Here is a 17410-nt window from a genome sequence, read left to right as displayed (position 1 = left end):
AGAAAGCGGGATACTGGAGAGAAAAAGGATATTAAAATTGAGCGGATTCGGCGGCGGTTCACCACAATACACTCGAGACCTGAAGGATGAGTCAGAGAGGAGATGGCCGTATGGAAGCAAATTGTGAAAGCAAAAGACAAAAGAGGAAAGGGTTCATGCTCAAGTAGCATTCTGGTTGAACTTAGCTCATGATTTTGAACACAGAGAATAACACTTTAACAATGTCATTATATCTCAATCAGCCTCAGGAGCACCAAAGCTCATGGAAAAGTTATTCTCTGGCGCGACAACCCTGTGTTATTTCTGTCGCCAGTTGTTGCCCAACATTTCAATGAGCCTCAATCTAATTGGTCTCACCCCCACTCCACTTAAGCCATTTGTGTCTTTACATTGAGCAGATGTGGCAGATTTATTTTCTCTTTCACACTTTTACAATTGCAAAGCCTAACCACTCAAACCGCATGGAAAATGTCCCCACACCCTTAAATAACGGTTACGTGAGTGTGTGTGTGTGTGTGTGTGTGTGTGTGTGTGTGTGTGTGTGTGTGAAAGAGAGAGAGAAAGAGGTAGAGAGAGTGAGAGCACACCCTAATGTTTATTGTCTCCAAATAAAGACTGATGGCATGTGTGTGCATGCCATCATGAATACAGTATGTGTGTGTGTTTGGATACCTACATTCTCGGAGTGCAAATTTCTATTTTTGACATCTCAGCATGACACGAAAAGGCGCAATCAGCTCCCGCAGTCGAGATGTTAACAACTGACATATCTGAATAAATGTCAGTCCATCCAGACACATATGGGACGCTCACACACACCACCTGTGACATTGCCACTCATTTACAAGTCCAATAAAAAGTACAAGTCCGATAAATCGCGTGCCTTAAAGCCACCGTGTGTTCATTCCCACAAAGCCAGATTTGATGAGATTGAATACAAAGCACCACACAAGCACAGAGAGATGGTGCACAGTATCACTTCCCATCTCTCAACCGTGACAGAGACCTCCATCAGATAGAAAATGACAAAGTACTGAGGTTTCATGTCTGTTCACTTCCTCTGTGATTTCTAGAGAGAGATAGTGTGTGTCTATGTGTGTGTGTGTGTGTGTGTGTGTGTGTGTGTGTGTGTGTGTGTGTGTGTGTGTGTGTGTTAGTGTATGATAGAGTGAGAAAGAGAGGCCCTATCTATACTTGAACACTCACCACTACCACAAATAAGTAAGTGTGAATCATCACTTCCTTCCTATTAGGCATGAACAGTGCAAGAGCAGAGGGTGTCAACCAAACATTACAGTTCAGAGCACAGCGCCCCTCTGCACGGTTGCACTACGTGCACTACGTGCACTCTGCACCTGCACGCCTCCATTACATACAACTGGGTTATTTTTTTAGTTGATATAAAACGCATTTAGTAAGTAGTCAATCAGCTCTTCAAATCATTTAAGTGTTATTATGTGTGACGCTTCTGTGTGGATGTGTGTTTGTGTACATGCAGTATGTGTTGTGTGTGACAGGACCTCAAAAAAAGTTCTGCTTTTGACCTCTGGTGCCATCTGCCAGTGACAGGGCAGAAATGCAAATCAGATGCAGTCAGATAATACGCCGCGCTCGCTCCCTTCATTAGAGCAGCCTACAGAAATAAACTAGGTCAGACAGACCAGCAGCCAGCTGTGTGTGTGTGTGTGTAATACGGCACATGCGCCTCTCTTTGTGTGGGGAGACAGCTATACGTGGGTGTGCGTGTGTGTGCGTGTGTGTGTGTGGGGGAAGGGTTTCCAGTTAGCAGTGAGGGTTCATAATATCCTTACTTGTGATAGTGCACACTGAGCAGTCACCAGTAACGTATAAAACAAACAGTGGCTCATCTAGTCAGCAATCCTTCAAAAGATTCCAGACAGAGGAGGCACTTCTAGGCGCTGTGACAGGGCGAAGGAGCTGGCTGACAAATAAAGGCTCTTATCTGAGGCTGAAATTAGCCACAGCCAGAGCACAACTGATAGGGAGTGCGTATTAAACTCTTGAAAACGAACCACCCGGGAGGGTGATGCAACTCAGAGGCAACGCTGGCGTAATGCAGACAGATGCGTCCTCCTCTCTCATAACGCTGCGACGCCTCTGAATTATGAATGAGGCCCTGTGCACCTCTTCAATGCAAAAGCCCTCTCTCCTCTTCATGCTCACAATGCACTGTTTGTTTTTGTTAATGCGTCGCACTCAAACGCAGCCTCCTCTCGTCATTGTTGGTCGTGCTAAAAGTCTTGAATAAAGGTTAACAGAGTATTTCAATCATCTTTGTCTGAGACAAACAGCGCACAAAGCAGATAGGCATATGGGTGGTGCGATCTAAGACAATTAGATTGCTTGATATTGCATTTGAGGAGCTGAACTGATTCATGATGTACAGGGAAACAGCTACTTTTTTTAAATGCAGTTTTTGATCTAGTTATTTACAGTAAAGAGTCCTTGTATGTGGTTGCATCCAGATGCTGCAGGATATTCCGTAAATTTGTGTTACATTAAAAAAATCATACTGCAGAAAAACACGTATAAATACAAATGTATTTCCCAAAAAGAATTTGTATGTTTTTCATAAATTCATCACGGGTTTTAAATCTGCTATTTTCAGAAAAGATTAATCTAGATTCCAAACAGGCACATCAGGTTTCTAAGTTTCCTTGACTCATTATATGTGATAAACATTGAGCAATATGAGCTGAATAATAAATGACTGCGTGCCTTTCTGAGTCCTTTCAAACGTGGTCCTTCTATTTATAGACGCTCAAACATTTCCTTCTCCAGCTCTCTGTTTTCTTTCTTCCTCCAACTGATTTCAGGCACAGATTGTAAATTTGGTCACAAGGGAGGGTCAATAATTCTCGTTTCCTGCAGTTTGGTCCTCTTTAACCAAGTGAGTCTCCACTCCCTGAATTCTCTCAAGTTACTCTGCGATATCTGCAGCCGCTTGTGTGCGTGTGCATGAATCGGTGTGTACTCACGCCCGTTTATAATGTGCATGTGTGTGCAGTGTTGCATGTGTCTGTAGGCATGTGAGTGTGAAGATGCATGTTAGATGAAAAGGTGACATGAGATAAAAAGGTTAATATTTTCCAGGCTGGTGGGTGGGAGGTGATAGCTATGTGTGTTCACGTGCGTAAGTGATGTGTATGTGTGTGTGTGTGTGTGTGTGTGATTACACATTTCTGTGTATTTTCTGTGTGGGTGAAATGAAAAGTTGAAAGGTGAAAAGTTTCATGTCCTCAGAAAAGTGGATTCATCTCACTGAAGTGAATATGCTACACGGTTGGTAATCTTTTTTTCTCTTTGTTCGAATAAGTTGTTGAACTATTGAACTATTGCACTTGGAAATAAATCTGTGTGTATCTTGTGATTGTTTATTTATGTCCTTTGATTCTAATCCAGATGCAACATTTCTTCACATTTGCTGTTGAAGGATAACAAAGTGAGAAGATTGTGCAGCCCTGGTAAAGTTGTGCACTCACTGAAGGTCACATTATATCGATCAGCGTCTCCCAACACCACGGTTCTGTACAGATTTACTCAACTACTAATTATGTTCCAGATGTTACACGTAACATAAAAATGTTTTGGTCAAGTTTGCATGTGTAATACTATCACTATTCAGCAGAAGCAATGTATCCTTTACTTTGAACTATTTATACTGTCAATTATTACCCTAAGGCACCAGTTTCAACCGTGTATTCATTACTGACTAGCTATTGATTCTTAGCGAACCGTTTCAACTTTTCTGCTTGCTCGTGAACCCCTTGTTAGTTTTCACACATTCTCATTTGTGTGTTACAGCCTGACAGTTGACTCAATATTGTATAAGCTATTTAAACAAATGTAAACACACTCTGAATAGGGCAGATGTACCCCTGAATGAGAGCTACTGATGTAAGTCACAGTTCATGCTAGGTTAAGTGAATGAAAGTACCACAGACATAGAAAAAGTTCCCTTATTCTGCAAGAGAGCGGACTCAGAAATAGGAGAGGGGTTGTCCTCGAGGTCAGACGCCCTTTCATGTTATGGTTTAACGAAACAATAAGTAAAATCTCTCTGCACAGACATATCGTCTCGTAGCAGCTTTACAGCTTTACGTCTTTTCATCACAACCCTTACTTTTAATGTATGGCACAAAGCTGCACTCAAAGAAACGTGTGAATATCAGAGTGTGTGTGTGTGTGTGTGTGTGTGTGTGTGTGTGTGTGTGTGTGCATTTGTGTGTGTCAGCGCTGCAGCATGTTGCACAGCTTTGCACAGCCCTGCTGCTCGTGCAGTTACAGTATGCTTCAGATCTACAGAACTTGCTGAGCATTCCCCTGAGACATGCGTCATCAGCACAGAGGTTATTTCCTGTAGTTGAAGAGCAGCATGAGTCTCTTCCTGTTCGGTGAGTGAAGAAGCATAGGGTTTTCTATACTGGTCACATTACAAGGCAGACAAGCGGTTCGCAGTAGACATTTTGTCTTATTTCGTCTTTTTTACTCTTCAAGCATTCAAGATATCCCTAATAGAGATATACCTGTCTGAATCATGCAATACCACGCTTTCAGCTTGTGAACAGAAGCACTGCATACTGCCAGTCTCATCACTCTGGTTATTTTTAAGGTGAATGTTTCAAATATTCACTTTGAGGCAGAGAAAAAGTGCAAACTGTCACGGTAGTTATGTTTAAATGTCAAGTCGCTGCAGTATAGCTACTCTGAAGTGAAAGAGGAAAGCCTATCTTTGGAAATATAGTTTTTTACCATTACTCTCAGTGCATTCATGGATTATGATTACTACCTGTAGGCCTAAAAGAGTTGGCTCTATAAAAAAAACATGCATGACATTTTAAATGTACAGATGCATCATGTACTTTAGGGGTGGGTATATTTTAACGTGGCACTGACATGCATGCAGTAACATCTCTGGTTCTTTAGAGTTTCAGGTTAACACTGTCGTGACCCAATTTCCCCAAAAAGACCCAGTGCCTCGTGATTATCAACTAAATCTATGAAACCGACTATAATGCAATACAGCATTAATGAACTTAAGCAAGCAGAAGCAATCGCTACCATTGAAGTCTTCTGTCTTTCCGTCTGGTGCTTCTTTTACCCAAACAGAGGAGCCGTTACCTTCTGCTTCCTCGACTCATCTCCTCCCTCTTCTTCTGTGTCCCCAGGGAGGCTCTGCAACACAGTCCCTTCCAGCAGCTTCCTCCTAACAACAAAAACATTGTTTTATTCTATTTTATTTTTCCTCCCCTCCATCTCAGTGGAGCTATTACTTTGCCTTATTCTGCATATGAGCTGGAGGCGATGGGAGGCGGAACACATTGGCCGTGGATGATTGTGTCTTTCCGCCAAAGCTGAAATCTACGAGCTGCACTTTTCTGCTGGTGGTTTTGCAGCTATTTGGTTTTGTTGCAGTTCAGCGGAGTAGAGGAGAGCCGTCCTCTCATTGTTGATATATTGGTAACAGTTGTATATGCTATTGTTACATTAAGCCCACTCATAACAGAGAATGAGCACTAAATACATGAGTTTCTGCCAAGAAGACCATGTCCAACTCATCCACTTATTTATCCTCAGGAAAGGCCATCAGGTTTACCTCTTACATTTTAATTGCATGATGTCCACATTATGTTTTCATCCATCAAGAGATTTGTTTTCCTTCCTCTTTTTATAGCCCATCTTATAAACAGTTACTTCTGTTGATAAAAGAATGAAAGATGTTTGTTGAAGAAAAGAGAGACGGACGGAAAATATGGACTTAACTGTCCATTGTATGACTTGCATCTGTCCTTCAAGAACTAAATATATATGCAAAAAAAGAGAGAAGAATGAATTATAGTGAAAGAGCTGCAGAACCAATTGCTAGATCAATCCAGCATGGTCTTGTTTTTTTCAGATTTGGCTATGCAATGCATGTCTACCATTTGAACTCTGCAGAAATATGGAAATAAATTCCCAAACAATGAAGACTCTCCAGACACTCTGTGAGGAAGCACTCTGGCACAGTGGTGCTTTGAGCTAATGTCAGCCTGCTGACATTCTCACGATGACAATGTTAACAAACTGATTGAGCAGCGTTTATGATGTCCAGCATTCACCTCAGATGGATGGGAATGCCATGAGCTTTGCACAGATTTGTTAATCAACTTTGAGAAATAAAGATTTGACCACAAGCTGAAAAGTCCTGTCCGTCCAACAGTTGTAGAAACACTTCACTCAAAGACAAGAAAAGTCAGGGAATTACCAAATGCATTGGTCCTCAGCCTCTGGGGGCCACGAATATCTGTAATAATGTCCATGGTCGTCCACCCAATAACTGTTGAGATATTTCAGTCTGGATCAAAATGGTAGCCTGGATGGCAAAAGACCAAACCGGCATTGCCACACCCAGTGCCATGATGCTTGGGTGGCTAAAACTATGAATTCATGATTTTCTAAAAACACCTGTGCGTGTGTGTTAATTTTGCTCTGTAAGTGGGCCAAATGAGCAGGCAGCAGACTGGTACAAATCCGACACTGGGACTCCCTGGGACTACAAAGGCCTGAAATTTGATACACTTGCAAAAACAACCAAATCCCACAGGAGTTCTCCTTCAAGTTAAGTTCTTATTCCCCAGCCAAATACTTTTTTCCTTCACTTTTGTTCAAAGATAAGATTTGCTGTTAACTACATTTGGCAGAGATCAAACAAATATGGCATTGTTTAGGCGTATGGGGTGGGTGTGAGGCATTACTTTCTTAGTGGCACAGACATAAAGCATTTCCTGCGACAGGAAGGGCTTGTACAGCACATAAAGAGCATCATTAATTCATTCCACAATAACTGTATAAATCAAAGAGTGACATTATATTGATTCATGTATTATGATGGCACCAGGTTGGCAGATATCCAGCTGTGCAGTGCATTGCTTCCCTACATAACCTTCTTTATAACTGTATTTTGCTGATTCCCTGTTCAGGAACAGTAATAAGTCAGTAAGTGGTCGTGCCGATCTGGCCAAGATGCATATTTTAAACGTCACATTCACAAATCACATTACAACTTGGTGCTGATAACACAATTCATGTCGAACCATGATTTAAAAGGAATGCATTACAGACATAATTCAGGCAGGTAAGCGAGATAGTTTAGGTCCAGGCAGTTTTTGGTGATTAGAAAATCAGCTGTTTGTTTTGAATCTTTTAAACGATCTCTAGTTTGAATATATGTGACAATGAATTAGATTTGAGCAAACTCCTCCTGCCAGCATACCTTACAAAGAGCAATAACACCTCCTAGTGGCACAATTGAGACCCAACCTTCAAACCATATAAATGTCACTGGCTTCCTATTCTTTGTACTGTAAATTATTCCATAGAGAGTGTAAGTCCTATTAACCAGATCTGTTGCTCTCATTGTTTACATCCTGGGAGTAGAAACTCAACCCTGGTGCGTGTTTTGATGTTCAAACTTGGGTTCTTTAAGGACTACAAATATAATAAATACATGCCCGGGCATGTCCCTAGCATCATGGAGAGGGCCTTGAAACACAACGTAGACCTTCATACAGCCAGTCCAAATGAATGGCTAACAGTGAGGCCCTGAGATGGCCATGCTTTTAACCACTGGAGAGTTGGTTAATATGGGATGTCATATTGTATTTGGCAATGATGATAACCAAATCACAGCATATCTTGTGATAAACGAAGTTGTATCATAACGTACAGTTGGAAACATAGTATAACTATTTTGTATACATGCTCTGTTATAAGCAGACATGCTGGAGTCGCCTGGTGTCATAAACTAAGAAAACAAATGCAAGAAAATAAAAATCCCCCCGTGAGTCGCCGCCTCCGCTGCTGGCTGTAAACTGTACTGACTGTACCATTGTAATCACGTATAGCAGCGTGATGGCAGCCGCTTCGACCGGGCTTCCTGTGTGGTGGATCTTCTGTGTGTTGGCCTCGTTCTTCGTGTAAGTACAGTTACACAGATCGCAGACATTAAGTTTGTGATGTATGTCACAGATATTATGGGAATGTATATTAGTTCACGGGGTTGTGGTGGTTATGCTCGGGTGAGGTTCAGGGGGAATTACGCACCGATGGGACAACACCTGAGTTCAGGTCTCCACGTAAAGTCAGGAAAGCGTCGAGTAACTATACCGACAACAATACGTACGTAGGCGATTAAAAGAAATGAAAGACGTAATTATCAGTTATTTCTTCTCGCTAATAGAGATGATGAAACTTAACTTTCACTTTCGTTTTTGTCGCTAGCGCCACTTCGTCCGCGGAAGGGAGGAACGACAGCCTTCCGTGTGTCGACGGCACGTACGAGCACGACGACGGGAGGATGTGCTGTCTGTGTGGCGCTGGTGGGTAGAGGTCCCCACCGAGGAGGCTGTGTGTGTGTGTGTGTGTGTGTGTGTGTGTGTGTGTGTGTGTGTGTGTGTGTGTGTGTGTGTGTGTGTGCGTGTGTGTGTGTGTGTGTGTGCGTGTGTGCGTGTGTGCGTGTGTGTTTGTGTGTGTGTGTGTGGAATCAGTTTATAAACTCAGCAACGTGGGGCATCACTTCAGTTTCAGTGGAACTAAAGTAAAACTTTATTGTCACATGTCAACTTCTGCTTGAGCACCTCTAATTGGTTGTTTTATTTGTCCATCAAAGAGTAACTGAATTAACCATATAAAGCCTGCACATGGCAATACATATATATATATATATATATATATATATATATATATATATATATATATATATATATATATATATATATACGTATATATATATATATATATATATATATATATTAATGTTACCATGTTACAAAATAAGAGCGTCAAATAGCAATAACAATACAGATAGATATTTCTAAGTAAAAAAAGCAACATAAATATATATACGTATATATATATACATGTATGTATATATATATATACGTATATATATATATATATATATATATATATATATTTATATATATATACGTATATATATATACGTATATATATTTATGTTGCTTTTTTATGTATGTATATATATATATATATATATATATATATATTTTTATATATATATATATATACGTATATATATTTATGTTGCTTTTTTTACTTAGAAATATCTATCTGTATTGTTATTGCTATTTGACGCTCTTATTTTGTAACATGGTAACATTAATGCACCTCTTAATTGTTTTATTCTTGTGAAGAAGCTGAGGCTCAGCATCTCCCAGGTGCCTATGTTTTCTATAAAAACTGTGATTGACTGGAGATTAATTATATAGTGCAAGAATATACACCATGTAAGCAGAATATTAACTTAAAATACTCAAAAACGGTTTGATACAGGGCCCTTTGACAAGACAGTGCCTCAAGAAAAAGTGCAAAAATAAATAAAAATGCAGGACATAATACGTCCCAGGCTCTTTACTTGTAAGCTCATCCTGTGAGCTAGGTCTACATCATACATATGTTGTTGGGACACCTTTATCCACTGCAGAATGTTAACATCATTTTAACGTATTGATAAACATGGACGCCTGAAAATTGTTAGTGTTGGTTTTGCTGGGAAAGTGGTAGAGTACTGAATATGTTTGTACGTGGCTCTGTGTGGGTGTGTAAATCATGGGCTGGCGCAAACTGATTCATTTTCTTTTTTTCTGCCTCTGGCTCTCATGTGTCTCCATGCTGTAGGTCAGCACCTGAAGGAGCACTGCACTACGAGTCAACAATATGGCAAATGCGAACACTGCGCCCCGAACACTTACAGAAGTCAGCCTAATAGCCTGGAGTCCTGTGAGCCCTGCACATCCTGCTCACAACCTAATGGTATACACATAATGGAATATCACTGTTTTGTTTTTTTTAGAGGAAAAACACAGTTCAAAGCAATGTGAAGTTTGGTCTACCCCTCTAATGTCAGTTGTGTGGTTCTACGGTCCTTTTAGTCAATCTAGAGGTGAAGCAATCCTGTACCTCTGCCAGTGACGCTAAGTGCCAATGTAAAAAGGAGCACTACTGCAGCGGTGACACAGAAACATGTACAATCTGCCATCCTTGTAAAGAGTAAGTTCTGTTCCGTCTAATATCCCTCAACTATAAAATGTATGTATAGCTTCTTAAATAAATGTCTTCAACAGGTTTCACAGCATGTGTATTGACCCATCCTCATAGACTGCCAGCAGGATAAAATAAAATACATTTTATTCTTCTTTTTCCTTTCGTTTGAAGGTGTCCGGAGGGCATAAAAGTAGCCTGTAATCCCCGCAATAACACAGTCTGCAATGAAAAAAAAGAAGGTACGGTTAAGCATTGTTGCAGCATGATGGCCTCAGTTTGTAGATTGCCAATGTATTTGTAATCAGAAGTGTCATCATTTTGTTTGTGATACAATATAATGTGCCTTTGTATTTCAGGGGTACAGCACATTGGCGTAATAATGGGCATTGTCTCAATATTAGTCATTGTACTTGGTCTTCTTGCATTCTTTTGTATAAGGAAACACTGGCGTGAGTATTTCTCATCTCTATGTACTGAGACCAGTAGAGAGCACTAGAACCTCATATGGTCCTCAGTAAAACTAGGAAAGTGCAGTGATATTACCAGAGGTTCTGTTCACGTTCAATTCAATTCAAATGTTTTTTATCGCTACTTAATAATATGTGTTTCTTTTTCCTAATTCATCTCATAAGGGGCGAGACACCAGATCACAGAATCGAATGCTCCTGATGTGGTAAGTAATTCTCCATTTATAACTCTCTGACCAGCTGTGGAGACGTTTGGCCATTGTCGTGTTTTATCTCTCCTCTTTTGTCACACATGTACACGTGCATGTGCATGTATGATAAACACTTTTCTGTTTCTCCTCTAATGTTGGGGGCAGCTATGCCAACATGGTGCAGGTTAGTTGTCTGAAACTGTTGATGTCCGTGTTAGTGTGTTTGCTCTGTGTCAGTTCCACTGTGCTGTGACATATTTGTAAAGCCTGTGAAAGCAGTGTGTTATTTTATCACTATGGACTTGTCATTTGTTCTAAATCAACGCTCATGCTTCTTCTTTTTCTCAGGAGATGCCTCTTGCAGGTAAGAAAAGACCCAGAATGCCTTTTTGTATGGATGCAATATCAGAGCTTTAATTGCTTTTTCTATATATTTTGAGTTTTTTAGATTAAATACCTGATCAATTGCTAATCAGACTGAATTGACATTTCATGTTATTTCAATATTCAGTCTGATATTGTGCGTATGTTTGATAATTTCTGTTTGGAAGGGTTGTATTGTATTTAGTCTTGTCCTAACCAAGTAGTGTGTAACATATTATGTTTCTAACTACTTATAACTCATTAGCACAGCAACAGACCTAAATGAATCCCTAAACATATTTAATATGTGAGCAGCGGTCTGCAAACAGACCAGATTGGGTTTTGTCCATTAGAATGCCTCTTCAAGAACAATAAAGATGTGATATTATGTTGTTTGCTTTATCACATTAATCCCCACTTTTCCTGTCTTTCACGTAGCTCCAGTTGTTGATCTCGAGCCTTACCTGCCTGACATTGCAGAAACGATTGGATGGAGGGATATGCAGGTTATAGCAACGCGCAGCAGCATATCAGCCCCTATTATTGAGTCTTGTCAACTGGACCACCCTAATAATAGTCAGGAGCAGACAGTTCGACTACTACAGATCTGGGTGGAGAAGCATGGAGAGGAGGCCTCAAGGAAGTTGATCCAAATCCTTAAAGATATGGGCAAAAGGGGCAAAGCAGAGAAGGTGAAGAATATAGTGTATCCTTCTTGAATGTGTCGAGTGTGAGCTCTTTTTAAATATTTGCGGTGCTGTCTGTATGAATTAGTATTTTTAATGAGATGTTTCTCTGTCTGTACTTGAACTTTGTAAAAGCTGAATTGTAATGTTAGATTTTAAAGGACTTATGTGATCTACAATGGTGTTATAGTGAGGAATCACTCATATTTGCTTCTCAGTTAATTAAATAATGAAGTGAAAGATTTTTTCGCTTCCAGTTTTAAAAAGATAAGATCCTTGTGTTGATATGATGATGCTGGTCAAAGGCTGAACAAAGTCCATATGTGCCACGGCTTGTGTATTATGTATTAAACCTCATTAAATATATTTTTAGGGAACATTTCACTTTATCTTCCTAATATATTGTGAGTGGCCTAGTTTCTATTGTCTATTTCTTTAAAAACAGATTCTCTGGTCAGCCATCCTTCCCTAATCTGAAAACCAGAATACAATAGTGCATCTTCATTTCTAAGAACTATTTAAACTACTATGCCCTTTGGCTTGTTGCAATAACTGTATTTCCAGTAATATAATAAGTCCCACATTTAAAAGCAATTTTTATGAGAATCGTACTCTATAAACCGAAATATAGACCATGTGTTACGTCTATTACTATTTACTATTTTACGCTCTTATTTTGTAACATAATAACATTACTGCACCTCTTAATTGTTTTATTCTCACGAAGAAGCTGAGGCTCAGTATCTCCCATGTGCCCATGTTTTCTGTCGTCAGGTAGAAGGTGGCCGTGTAGAGGTCCACCGACTTACAGACATGCAAAACATAATAATTCACTATGAAATATAAAGTCGGCTACATTTTCCTGATTATACTGACATACTGACTTTTACATAAGTAATATTTTCATTGCGGGTTCTACTTACTGGAGTAGTTTTACAGTGTAGTATACTTTTATATCAGTATCTTAGAATATTCAGATAATTTGCTTACTTATAGTTCATAGTAAGTGAGGTAACAGATAGTTAATGGCTTATTAATAGTGAATTAATATTTGATCAATAGCAGCACATAACATCACACAATTTCACATGTAAAATGTTTCACATCACATGGGACATTTACTTTTCACGTGTTACGGTTTGCACGTGTGAAGTTAAAAAGATTGATCCAATCATAGTCATTGGAAATGGCATGTGTGAAATCACAACATCTGGCATGTGGCTCAATTCACCAAACCTTTAATTAAACAACTCAAAGAACCTCTGGGGGACGGGCCCCTAGTTAACTCTTGCTGAAAACTACCTCCATCAATATTTCCTACAATGTTCTATTTTGATAAGATGACCGTATGTATTGTATTCAAATGAGTAAAAAAAGAGCATAACATTGCAGCCTAATAGTCAACAAAAAAAATATTATACTATATATAGTGAGGGACCTCTGCAAATATTGTTATCCAGACTGCTTTAAAATCCAATCAGCGTACTGGACTAAACATTTTTGAATGTCAATGTGCACACCATGTATGATATGCACATATACATGATGTGCACACCATGTATATAATATGCACATATACAGTACATGCTCGTCACAGCCTGAGAGGTCACAGCCGGTCTCTTTGGGTTGAAGGGGGAACTGGGCGGTGTCTCTGTGTCTGGGTGGAGCGCACAGTCAGGAAATAAGAAAAGAGGCTGTGAAATAGTTTCCCTCGTTGTTCACATGAGTTTGATGAGGCTGCTTTCACCGGAGTGCCATCAACACAAGTGTATCACCATGACATTAAACCGAGAACAGCTCAAAGGTAGGCTCACTCTCTTTTAATGTACTTCTCTTGACTTTTACATCAACGGAGCGCGAGTTTAAAGTCGTTAAACATGCAACGAATGATGCTTGTCGCTTATATTTCCTGGAAGCTAAACGTCTTGATTGTTTCTTTTAGCTTCAATGCTTTACACAGCTAACATAAAGCCCCGTTTGTTAGCTGTGAAGTGACTCATGTGTCTGGAATAATGTCTTTCTGCCGCGACATTTCCATGATGAGCGGATTACTATTTTGACAACCGAGGTGGTAACCGTTGGCCATGTGTGTAAAACATGACGTCATAGTGGGTGTTGGAAGACTTCACATTTAAGATGATGTACTTCCAATAAGTGCAAACGTATCTGTTAGTAAAATAAAAGTAAAATATCACGGTTTAGAAGTACTATAGTCAGTATAGTCCTGCATCCAAAATGACTAGCCTACAAAAGTATTGGCATCACAATAAACTTGCAGTATCAAAAGTACTCATTATGCATAGTGATCAGTTTCTGATTCACTTATGTTATATTATTGGATTTGTACTTACTGATGCAACAATGCATTCATCACTTGAATGTTGCAGCTCGTGAAGGTTGATCTTAATCTATAATATTACATTGACACATTTTTTGTATTGATAATCTGAAGTACAATCATACCCTCTGAAATGTAGTTGAGTAGAATATAAATAGTATATTCAGTCATTACTCCAGTAACGTACAAGTACCTACAATTGTACTCAAGTACAGTGCTCAATTGCTACAGTGAAATAGTTACTTTACTTGAGTAATTACATTTCCATGTACTCTTTACTTCCATACAGGAATAGTATCCACTTTTTACTCCACTACATTACAGATGATCATTTAAAAATGATCAAAAATGAGGCATAGCTCTTTCAAGTGTTCAACCCTATGTGAATTAAAGTCTCCTCCAACTTGACCAGCTGCACAACACTTATGTACCTTAGTAGTTTTACTTTACCAACATATTTTTTTGAGTAGCTAAGAATTCTGGTCTAGTTTATGTGGACTACATGTTCTACATGCACAGGCATCCCTCTGTTGGGCCTGATGTTTGTTTGGATGGACTGAACCATGTAAGTGTTGGAAAACAGCCCAGCGAGTAAGTCATGGGAAGTTTCCCTGGCTATGTGGCCGCACACACTCTGCCATTACTGCTGTCATTTTATAGCTGAAGTCTGACAGAACTGCTCATATTCTCATGATCTCGCAGTGAGCTCATAATGGACGTGAACTTCCCATTTTTCGTTCACTTATTTGCCGAAAGAAAGGAAGCCCCGTTCGAAATGCATTGTATTCCTTTAAAGATTATAATGATGATATCTAGATTCAGTCTATCCTCACCAGTGCAGTGTCCGGTTGTCTCTTTAACTTCTACTAAAAGCTTGGAACGTAAGCAAGATACTTCTGTAATTTCCTCTTCTGTGCAATGTATTGCATGACATGTCGGTTATCTGACGTCCAGGAAAGAAGATAATAACGTCAGTGTAAGCGTTTCCCACATTGTTTCACTTACAAGCTGAATTTCATTGTATATACTCTTTTTTTTGGGGGGGGATATTTTCCAGAAAGGGAGGCGTTATTAATTTTATTTTGGACAAAAATGTTAACAGGATGTAAATGCTAACGGGCACAATGTTGGTAACGAAAGAGGGTTATCAGAGAAGGGGCGACCAAAGGGACCAATCTTCCTTCCTCCCATGTCTGATACTGGACGAGTGCGTCACTCTGTGTCGCTCAGCACTGCCTCTATATTTAGAGGTACAATCTGTGCTTCCCCCTTGGGTGGAGTGCTTTACTAATTTTGTGATTTTGTGATTTTGTTTCAGGATCTGAGCTGCAGCTGCCCGGACGCCTGCGCTGTGCTTAAATGTGCATGTTGGAAACAAGCTGAAGATGCAGGGGGCCATTGCACGAGTGTGTATGGTGGTGGCCGCCGCCATATTAAACCACCCCTTGTTCTTTCCTCAAGAGAACACCACGCTCCCGGACCAGGACGAGGAGCTGATGGCTCGTATGCGGGAGCACGAGGAGCGGCTGAAAATGGAGCAGGCGAGGCTGGAGGAAGAGCTTTCACAGCTGGAGGAAGAGCAGGAAGAAACCAGCTCGGAGGAAGGTTCTAGTTGGTATTTTTGGAGCGCTGTGTCTTTCGTTATATTCTTCGCTATCGAGGTGAGCAGGTTTCAGGGTGGGGCTGACACAGACATTCGGCCAGTTGAGGATGAAGACGTCTTTTCTGAGGGCGGATCCATCACCCCCAGGACGGTGGTGCTTGATAAGGATATCCTGAGCAACTTCTGCGACAACTGCGCCTACACTTCAGCCCACGAGAACTGGAGGGTGAGGGGCTTTGTCGAGGGTTTTGCGGATGACTTGCTGGAATCGCTCCGGAGCGTGTGTGACAGGCAGGCGGACATGGAAGTCGGGGACTTTGTCGGGATCGGAAGCATGTTCGAGTCGTGGAAGGTGTGCAAGCCGCTGATGTGCGACCTTCTAGTGCCGTTCTGGCCTCCAGATCCGTACTCCTTCCAGTTCCACCTGTGGTGCAGCCCCTCCAGTGACATGCCTCCGGACATGCAGGGCTGCGGCAGGATAAAGGTGACCAGGTTCGGGGAGAACGAGGAGGGCTGTCTCTGTGGCTCTGCGGACCTGGGAGAGGACATGCTTTGTCTGTTGCACAGCAAGGATGACCCACTCAAAGTGAGCCGCAGTCCCGATGAACTGCTGTGCTCCAGGCACACACGTTTCTTATCCAAAGATCAAGTCATGAAGTGGTTTCAGATCTCGGTAACCAAAGCGTGGGGGCGCATCTCTTACAAATACGACTTTGAGCTCAATTTCCGCAACCTGGATGCCGCCGGCGCTCTGAAGATCAGATTCCGTTCAGGGAAAGTGGTCGTAATGAACATCATCCCGGTAGTTCAGCTGGAGGATACGGATGCTTATTTTGTCTCACACTTCCCGTCAGATTGTGACAGCGCTCCTGACCCGTGCTGGCACCTCTCTTTTGCTGTCTACGAGAGGAATTTGCTGAAACATTTCTCTAAACGCCTGCCACAAAATTCCTGTCATTTGCACTGCCTTCAGATTGTTACTTTCCTCCACAGGAAGCAGACAGAGCTCACAGGAAAAAGCGCCCTCACTAACTACCACGTGAAGACTGCTCTGTTGCACTTGTTGCTGACTGAAAGGCCCTCTGCGTGGAGCATTGAGAGTACGGAGCACAGGCTTCGGGATGTGCTCAGCTTCTTGCAGACGAGCCTACGCGAGAAGAGACTTTATCACGTTCTGATTGGGAACAGTAAAGTGCCACAGGAAGTCCAGGTTCCTGAGATCATTCGCAAAGCAGAGCCTGTCAACCTATTCCGGTCTCTGGTGTTGCAGAGGGAGCTTTATGCAGCAACGATCGCACATTTCCACGAGATGTTGAGAAATGCACCTGTGCTCATACAAGAGTACACACCACAAGTATCCAACCGCGCTTTGCGCCACAGGCCGGATGCAAGCTTGTGAGCTTTGGCCATATTTCTTATCGTGACCAAAGCACTGGCAGATTTTTAAATATCATTCAGTGTTATAATTAGTTGCACATGATGCACAATTACTCATGAAGCACTGTTATTTTAGTCACAGCTGATATCGACATGAAAATGTTTTTCTTGCTGCTGCTTTCTTCACACTTGACAAGTAACCAGTGTGATGCTAAGGGACTCCAAACGATATATGAGCAGAATTTTAACAGTGGGTTCATTTTGTAAACAGATTTGATGGGTATATTGAAGTGATTATTAATCAAATCTGTAGGACTGTTACT

At 40.9% G+C, this 17410-nt stretch overlaps 2 protein-coding genes across 2 annotated transcripts; both read left to right on the top strand.

Moving 5' to 3' along the window:
* Nucleotides 1–7911: 7911 nt before the first annotated feature.
* fas (Fas cell surface death receptor) lies at nt 7912–12119 on the top strand (the record flags this gene model as incomplete). Its single annotated transcript, XM_079229502.1, has 9 exons — nt 7912–7976; nt 8281–8378; nt 9697–9831; nt 9951–10068; nt 10234–10301; nt 10419–10511; nt 10695–10735; nt 11069–11084; nt 11522–12119. 9 exons carry the CDS (start codon nt 7912–7914, stop codon nt 11800–11802), a joined length of 915 nt encoding a protein of 304 aa, XP_079085628.1. The 3' UTR covers nt 11803–12119.
* Nucleotides 12120–13495: 1376 nt separating this feature from the next.
* Nucleotides 13496–17319, top strand: itprip (inositol 1,4,5-trisphosphate receptor interacting protein). Its single transcript, XM_079229898.1, has 2 exons — nt 13496–13573; nt 15426–17319. The coding sequence occupies exon 2, from the start codon at nt 15493–15495 to the stop codon at nt 17107–17109; it is 1617 nt and encodes a 538-aa protein (XP_079086024.1). The 5' UTR covers nt 13496–13573; nt 15426–15492; the 3' UTR covers nt 17110–17319.
* The last annotated feature ends 91 nt before the right edge of the window (nt 17320–17410 follow it).

This window comes from Taurulus bubalis (genome assembly GCF_910589615.1).
Source record: "Taurulus bubalis genome assembly, chromosome: 14".
NCBI lineage: Eukaryota > Metazoa > Chordata > Actinopteri > Perciformes > Cottidae > Taurulus > Taurulus bubalis.
This window is presented reverse-complemented; position numbering and strand designations above follow the sequence as displayed.

What these genes read in the sequence shown, in the direction of transcription:
- itprip (XM_079229898.1), top strand. Translation starts at nt 15,493, where the DNA reads ATGCAGGGGGCCATTGCACGAGTGTGTATGGTGGTGGCCGCCGCCATA.